General features: G+C 38.5%; 1 protein-coding gene across 1 annotated transcript in view; it reads right to left on the reverse strand.

Annotated features, from left to right (window-relative positions):
* The window catches only part of Mmp20 (matrix metallopeptidase 20), a 53,734-nt gene extending 47,325 nt beyond the window's left edge, over window positions 1-6,409 (reverse strand). The window contains exons 1-2 of the mRNA XM_010642049.1: window positions 6,284-6,409; window positions 28-275 (exon numbers count right to left, since the gene is read on the reverse strand). Coding sequence (XP_010640351.1) covers window positions 28-275; window positions 6,284-6,409 — 374 coding nt within the window. The remainder of the gene's footprint in view (window positions 1-27; window positions 276-6,283) is intronic.
* Between the last annotated feature and the right edge of the window lie 2,278 nt (window positions 6,410-8,687).

Consider the following 8,687-nt stretch of genomic DNA (forward strand, 5'->3'; position numbering starts at 1 on the left):
TGGATTTGGAATACTGTGTCTCATTACCTGTATGTTAAAATATTTTTTTCCCATTTGGGTTCACCTGGGAAGAGGCGATAGTTTGCCACATCAGGAACTCCACAGCGAGGCTTCTTAATCACATCCATTGTGTTCTGGTCCAATTTCCCAGTAACTTGGAGGCCAAAGAATGCTTGCAGCTCCTTAATCTTCTTTGCCATGGGATTCCCTCCTCTTGAAACCATCTCACCAACCTGGTGACCATCTTTCTTTGTGTAATACTTGTCAATATATGCCTGAAACGGAGAGGCAGGCTGACAGGTCTATGGTGTAGACTCTTGCTCAAGTAAGATGGGGACACAATCTTCTTGATATAAAAATAGTGTGTACAGTGTATTCTTATTTTTGAAAAAAATTACAAATTTTGCATAGATGCAATTTGTACTTATCCTATTATTAATGATTAGTTTTGAGTAGTGGGGCTCCTAGGTTATTTTTCTCGTATCCACTTGCATTTTATAGCTTTTGTCCTATAATAAATTTTATAAAAATGCATTATTGCTTCTTTCTAAAAATAACAGAAGGAAAATGATGAACATTTTCCCTATGTATCAAATATTTGTCATTGAAGATCTTTACCCAATTTGCAAGATGAGGGCTTCTGGTTGTTTTGGTAAACAGTATTTTACCATTTTCATTATGTTTGATGTAAGTCAGTGTGTTTTTAACTCTCAGAGGCATTGTATGCCAACCTTTCTTTAATGTCAGCTGAGGCTTTTCATCAGTGCAGGTGTGTTGTGGGGTGGGTTTGTTTTCATGAGATGAGTTTCCTACAGGAGGCTCTTCAGCCCTCAAAGCAAACAAATAGACCTGTAAAATTATAAAGCTTCATTTGCACACACAGACTAGAAACCCCTCTGTAGACTGTTCAGAAACACTTTTTTAGGACTCAGGGCTGGGATTAGGGAAAAGTAAGTGAGTAGGGCCATGCAGATGCAGGACTGAAGCCTGCTTTCTTGGCCTAGGAAGTTCACCTACCTGACTTATTTCAGGAAAACAAAGAGGAGAAGATTTATATATATCTTAACATTCATAAGTTTTTACTTACATAATTTAGAGCTGCTTAGTTATTAGATATAAATGATATATTATTTATCTCAATATTAGCCATGTATTTATATATATTAAATATAAATTATTTGTATTATTTATTTGGATGCTATATATATATATATAAAAGTAAAATTTGGAAGAAATTTAATATCGTATAACAGGATATTTATTAGGCATGTTATTATATATTTATGCGATATAAAACTAGGACACTACCAAGATCATATTTTTGTATATTTGAAAATTAAATATTTAATGACATAGAAAGTGCTCTCAAGGGCCGTAGATTTAGCTCAGTGGTTCCACTGCCTACCTCATAAGTTCAAGGACCCGAGTTCAATCCCTGGTACCCAAAAACAACAACGATGAAAAACAAACAAACAAAAAAAGAAATTGCTCTCAATATAATGGCAATGTACTCAGACAAGCAGAAGAGAAATCTTTATAGGAATTATAATAACAGTTTCATAAGTAAACCAAATACTCTGCACGAGAAATAATGAAAGGAAGTGTACATAAATATTAATATTGGTTATCTCTAAGTGGTGAAATTATAGGTGACGATGAATCTTTTATCTTTTACTAAATCTCAAAGTTTTCAAAGTGATCATGGACTGTTATCATTAAGGAAAACAGAAAGGAGGAGGTCTTCCTTGTGTGGAGAGGGCATCTCATCTTCCCACTCCCTGCCCGAGTGTGCTCCCTCCCTGGGTGGCCACCCTTTACAGATCGTAGGTGAGAACCCAAGAGGAGGAAGGGGAGAGGCCACATGAGTGCCCAGGTCCTGGCACCTACATGCAGGGCTCTGGAACTCGTGTGAGACAGCTCCATTCCCATCTTGGCTTGGGTCACCACTGAGCAGTCACTTGGTGTCTTTTTTGCAAGATAAAGTGGATTCAAGAAAGCATTCCTGTTTGTGCAAGTTGATGGTGTGGTCATGCTGCGCTTATGGTGGTGTCAAAAATATGCCCCTCAGGGCCTAAGCTCTGAGTATCAGATGACATGTTCCATATTTCTGCAGTTTTAATTTCAAATATTTTGTCCTCTTTTTAGGTTATGTGTTACCTTGTATGTACTAATTCTTTTATCACAAAGTATAGTCATATAAAGGAAGATGCTCATGGTAAGTTAAGCAAAAACATGTGATTTGCTACTGCTGAAGAGCCATGATATACAGCTAAAAACTACCGCTTGGGGAAAGTAAATGGGGAGGTCACTATGAACTCAGTAATCAAAATAAATAATGTTTTAGCACAAAATTTTACAAAACCAGAATCAATGAAACAATTGATTATTTTTCCAAACAAAAAATCTCAAGATTTTAAATGAAAGCAGGACCCAACCCCGCCTTGCCCAAATCCTGGCCCCTGAATAGGGAAGTGTTCTGAAAGTATTGACTGAAGGACTAAGAGTGGTTATATCTTTAAATTTTTTCCCTTGCTTTTTCAAATAGTGCAGTTTGTTATTGTTTTTTTTTCCTGCTGAGGACTGAACCCATGGCCTCACACATGCTAGCAGTCTGTATTAGGCCTATAGCTCAAAAGATTTAAGGCTGGTCATAGTTGATGTGACTGAAACAGAAACTTCTAACAAAGTAAAAATAAAATGAGAAACATTTCTACTTAAAAGGAATATGAACAAATTGCTCCTACCTGTTACTCCCACTGGATATAGTTCTTATGCCAGTAAAGCGTCTGTCACGCTGTATTATGCACCCTCAATTTCCACCCATTTCTTGTTACTAACACCTGCTCAGGTGTATTCTTCCTCCTTCTGGGGACCTCGGCCACTTTACAAACTTAGACCCTGTGCCTGCCACAGTTCTGGGCTCCAAATGTGTGCCCAGTTAATGTTTGAACTCCCTTTCTTTAGGCAAAGTGTGAAAAAGTGCTACTTGGAAGAATCAACAGGTATTCTGAAGTACCGAAAACCCCAAATCTTAGGAAATTTTTGGCCCAGGTTATTGGCAAGGTTTTAGTGTACTTCTGAGCATCAACCCTTCTCAGAGATATTCCCTTAGGCACTTACATGTGCATTTAGAATTACTTCTGTATTTTATATTCCAACACTTGTATGCTGTTGGCACTGGGGCCAGTATTTCAGGACTCACCAAGATGTCCCGTGTGCCCCTCCTTTCTCCCCTCCACTGTTGTTTAAATCACAGAATTTTAGGGTTGATTATGGAGTGGTTCTTTTTCCACTTATTTTCACTGTCTGAAAATAATGGGAGCCCAGAGGGTCTGTCCCTGCAGGCTGGTGGCTAAGGTCCCCCTTCCCACTTCTCACTTATACACTTTAGTGCAACATCCCTCCTGAGAATTAGGAGTTCTAAGCTCATACTTATATATGTTTTAGGACAAGGTGAAGTTCAAGGTATGTTTATCCAACATTTCTTTTCCTTTTGTCTAAATCACTGAAATGGGTTTGTGAAAACTTTTGATGCTCTCTGAAAAATCATAGGTTCTAGTCAGGCTGAGTCACTAATAAGTTTGGGCAATAATTTTAGTTTCTTTTGTTTTTAGCTTTCTTATCTATGGATGGGTTTGGTTTCTGCACCATTGATAACACCAAAATGAGGACCTGTGAGGTTCCTCAGTGTGAAAATGCTTTCAAATGTATCAAAAGACTGTAAGTGCTCATTCATTAATGTCACTACTGGAAATCTATCTTGAAAAAAAGAATGCATTGAGGTGATGAACATAGATGCCTATAGAAATTTTATTCATATGGAAATAATTTATTTTCTAAGAAAAAAATTGGATAAATTATAACTCACATATATTCTGGAATACCTTTGACTCTAAAAAGATGTTTATGAAAATCAAAATTTTCTGATGACATAATAATCCGAAGAAAAGTAAGAACCAATTTTCAAAGACAGTAACAATTAAAACATCTTCATCATAGAAAATAATGGTAGTAAAGAAACCTGAACTTAGCAGTTTGCATTTGGAAAGTTTTATTTTTTAATTTATGAATTTATAATAATGTTGTAAATGAAAATGTATTACTTTTAGAGACAATTTAAAAACCCTACTTTAAATGATATATTGATACTATCAGATGGGCCTTGACTTATGATGGTTTACTGTATGATTTTTTTTATTGTATGAGGTATAAAAATGATGCACATTCGGTAGAAAGTATACTTCACATTTTGATCTCTCAGCTAGCAATGAGCTGTACCACACGGTTCTGCAGCTGGGCGGCAGCAGCGAGCCACAGCTACCAGTCAGCCAGGCAGCTGCAGGAGCAACCATGAAACCCACAGCATACTATCTTGCTGAGCAATAACATTTGCTTGGTTAGGTGTATCAAGTGCTTTTTTTTTTTTTTTTTTTTGTACAGGGTATCGAACTCGGGTCCTTGCGCGGCGGAACCACTGAGCTAAATCCCCAGCTCAAGCGCATTTTTTAAACTTACGATATTTTGAGTTACCGTGAAATTACCAGAACATAACTCCACCAATAAATCAAGGAGCACTAAACTAATTTGTTAAAACAGACAACCTGGAACAAGCCCTGGATTATGAGAATAATAATTTTATCATTCCAGTGTTTTCAGAACCCTTATCCAAATTAGCAAATCGATTTAAAAGATGCATGTGAACATTAAATAAATAAATCAACTAAGAACCTATTTATAGTTCCAAGAGCAGATATTTATGTCGGTGAAATTTGGAGGGGGAGGTGTCTGGTGTTTCCAGGCACAAGGAGCTGTTTGCTCTCTTAGTGACCTAGAGAGAAGAGAGCAGTGTGGAACGTCTAACCCAACCCAGGCACCCAGTCCCCTGAGCAGCCACTGGCGAACTCTCCTGGGCTCATCCTCACCCTCTTCTCGTGCTCTCTCAACTGCAGTCTGTGGACTGCCGGCCCTCCAGGCTCCTTCAAGCCCGGGCTGCTCGCTTACTGTTTCTTCTGCCTGACTGCTCTGTTTCCAGGTCTTCACCTGGTAGCTCTTTGATTTGGTTTAGGTTTATCACAAATGTTGCTTCTTCCTAGAGGCCTTTCTGGACTTCTTCCCACCATCTCAGGCACAGTTAATTTTGCCCCCAATATCACTTGTCACTTCCTGGAATTATCTTGAGTACTTATCCATCAATTTGTTCTCCTCCCAGCACCTTACCATTCACTCCGTTACCTCCACTTATGTGCCAGGAAAGCAGGGATGTGTTCTGTGCCCTCCTGTTTCTCTACCACATGTCACACAGTAGGCATTCAATTAATAAATGTAAGCTGCCTATTTTCATTTGTGATTTCATAAAGCTCTGCTGTTAGTTTACATGTTGCCTATGGTCTGCCTGAACCCCGGCCTAGAATCAGGGCCTCCCACCATCTCAGGTCTATTCTGATATAAGGCATGGTCCTCTTTCCAGAGGTTGAAAAAGCTCTGCAGCTTCTGAATCAGAATGTCATGAGTCCAGGTGGAGGAAATTACATCAGGGGAGAAAGGACTCAAAGCTAGGTGGTACCAATAAAATACAATTTCCCAAAGATCCAAGTCTTCCGAGTTTCTTTGAATTTAGTTGATCTATAAGTGGGTTCTGTTCAAAGAAAGTTCAATTCCACAGCCCTGTACTGGGTATCAATCAACTGTTCCACTGAGCTTTCTTGCTTATAATCAGGTTGATGTTGATAATGTTTAACCACAGGTGTGGCAGAAGAGCTGGCCAATTAGAACGGATGAGTGAGACGGTGGGGACAGGTCAGCGTGCACAAGTGAAAGCCAGCCCCACAATGCTCTGCTGGCTCAATCTGTCCACAGTGCAGACACGAAAGGATCCCCGAAGCAGAGTTGTGGTTGTATGTGTACTATGGTTTTGACGGGCTCCTGAGAGGCCCGTAAAAAGCATCTCCACACACCTTTCGTTAATGTTGGGAATTCTCTCATTAGAAATCCATTTCTTTAAATTAAGGATTGAAACAGACACCTGGAATCACTTTGAGTCATGTAATCCTTATAAAATATGAATTTCAATATGAATTATTTGTATCATCCTTATTTATTAGTCATGCAACATATGTACCTAATATGCAACAGACACAAATCTTATATGGTACCATCAACTGGACTCCAGGGAACTTACAAAAGTGATTTTAAAATAATCACAGATTTTTGCTTATTTTCTCATTCCCTTGTAGGTTTACCAGGTCAGGAGGAGGAAGGGGGAATTGGGCAAAGATTCACAAACCTGTGCGAGGTGAAAGTTGTTCCTCCAGGTCCTGGGGGTGGCTGCAAATAGGGTGGGGGCTGTAGAGGAAAACTTCAAAGCTGTGACAAGGAGGACAGCGAGGCCAGATGCAGGGAGCATCTTCATCTCCTCTTGGTAGCTTGGTAATTATATCAGCATGGGGGACGGCAGACTGCACATTTGCACTTCGACCTTGAGCTCCTTTTATAGAGTCAAACAGGTCTGGGTCCTCCAAGCGAGGATGATTCATGTCTCAAATGGTAATTATACAGCTTGTCTCTCTCCCTGATGATGGGGTAACATGAGCATACACAGGAATCGGGAAGCTTCTCTCTTTGCAATTTACCAAGTCACAAAAGGAGAGAAACAATGATTTTTATGAAGTTTGTTAGCTACTTACACAAATTGGGGTGAACTTGATTGATTTAAAACTTACTCAACCAAAACCTTAGCTTCAGTTGAGGAGCCTTTTGCTATTCTGATTACAGAAAAGGCAAATGATTAGAATGTAACCGAATAAGAATATAACTGAGTACTATAATCCACTGGTCTCCCACATTCAGGTCTCCCAATCACTTGTGCCTTCTGTGTCCACTTTGACATTTCTCAGGAAAAAAAGCTGTTGATAATGATGGCTCTTAGACGCCAGATCCTGAATCATCACTGTACCATTATGTTATACAGTGCTGACATAGGGTGGAAAGTAAACTGGTTACTGTTAGAAGTTTTTGAATGAGTTAACACAAGAGTTACATTTTAGTTAACTGGAACTCCCCATCTTTGTGTACTCTGATTAATTCTTTTTCTCATCTGTGAATAGATAACTTTTGACCTAAAGATGGCATGAAAAATCATGTTGTATTGTAGGAAAAGCACTTTGGAGTCAGAAAAACAGAGATTAAATTTTAAGATATTTCCCAGACTTTGGACAAATTATTTAATCTCTGTGAACATTGTTTTTTTAAAATCTGCAGAAGACTGACACTAATGCCGCTCCGTGCAATCTTCAGTTTGATGAGGTAGCATAGCATACAGCACGGTGTCTGCGAGTACCATATGGCACCCCTTATTCTTGTATTCTGCAAAAACTGCGGATACCAAGATGAAGTCCTTCTTGTCTCATCCGGACAAATTCAGAACTGGGAAAGTATGAAGAATGAGAGCTTAGGTTCTGCCTACTTAAGTAGGCAGAAAAAAACTGTCTCAGAAAAAAAAAAAAAACCCACCAGAAAGTCCTTCATACCCTTTATGCCTTGCACACTTCAAATATATGCACAGATTTCTTTATTTTTATTTATGTTAAGTAATTTAATACTACTGCATTTCAGACAAGATGCTCTCCCAGGAGAACCTGCACCAATGAGCTGATGCCAACTCCTGCCTCAGGTAAAAAAAGACCAGTGGATTTTGAAACCAAGCAATTTATGTGAATTTCTCCCTTTTGCTGACACAAGCTTTCCTTATATCCCCTGAATGTACAGTGCACCTATGGCTTGTCTTACAATGCCTGCTGGATTATAACCCTTCACTTATTTCCAAGTACATTCTTTATACTTGGGGATATGTTTCTCTGATATTTCATTTTAGCTTTGACAGTTCAGATCTTAATTATGATACGTGTATAGGACTTTGAACAGGCTGATTACTCTCTTTAAGCTGTGCCACTTTCATCTTTAAAATTCTAGCTTCTGGGAGGATGAGATAGGAGAAAAAAGGAAAAATATAGGGAAGAAATTATATTATAACAAAGCTCTTAATAAGATACTAATTAGATATAATCTCTTATGAAATAATGTTCAATGTTTTGGTGTCCACCACATAGTTGGCTTTTATTTTAACAAATGTTTTTGAGTGGATTAATGGATGATTACATCAATGATTCTCATAGTTTGTGGGTCAACTGCAGCACTATACCCTTGGCATTTGTAGGAAGTTCAGATTCTAGTGATCCAATTGGTTCACTGAGTCAGAAACTCTGAGAACAAAGCCCGTCGGTCATAGGCTTAACAAGCTCTCCAAATAATTCTGATGCATGCTAAGGATGGAAAACCATTGAATTATTTAAACAAACAAAATCATGGAATGTGAGGCAAAATAAAAGTCCAAAAAGTGCCAAAAATACCCCAGTAACAAGAAAATATTCAGTACATTCTTGCCATCTGGGGCCATCCTTTTCAGTGGAAATATACCTAGTATTTGAAAGTTATTTGTGAAATCTGTTGCAAATAATTTATGAACCATGGAAGTACATAAATTATTTTCCTTCACATTTAGATGAGACTCAAGGCTATTCTTATATTTATCTCTCCCTTTCTGCTTCTGTTGTGTTCTGCTACATTTTCCTGTATGGACGAGAGAGTGATGGAGTTTAGAGCTGGTCTGTGGCGTCTAGGGAATAACAGCA

This window comes from Fukomys damarensis, unplaced genomic scaffold (genome assembly GCF_012274545.1).
Source record: "Fukomys damarensis isolate Sample0158 unplaced genomic scaffold, DMR_v1.0_HiC HiC_scaffold_16, whole genome shotgun sequence".
In the NCBI taxonomy this organism is placed as follows: Eukaryota; Metazoa; Chordata; class Mammalia; order Rodentia; family Bathyergidae; genus Fukomys; species Fukomys damarensis.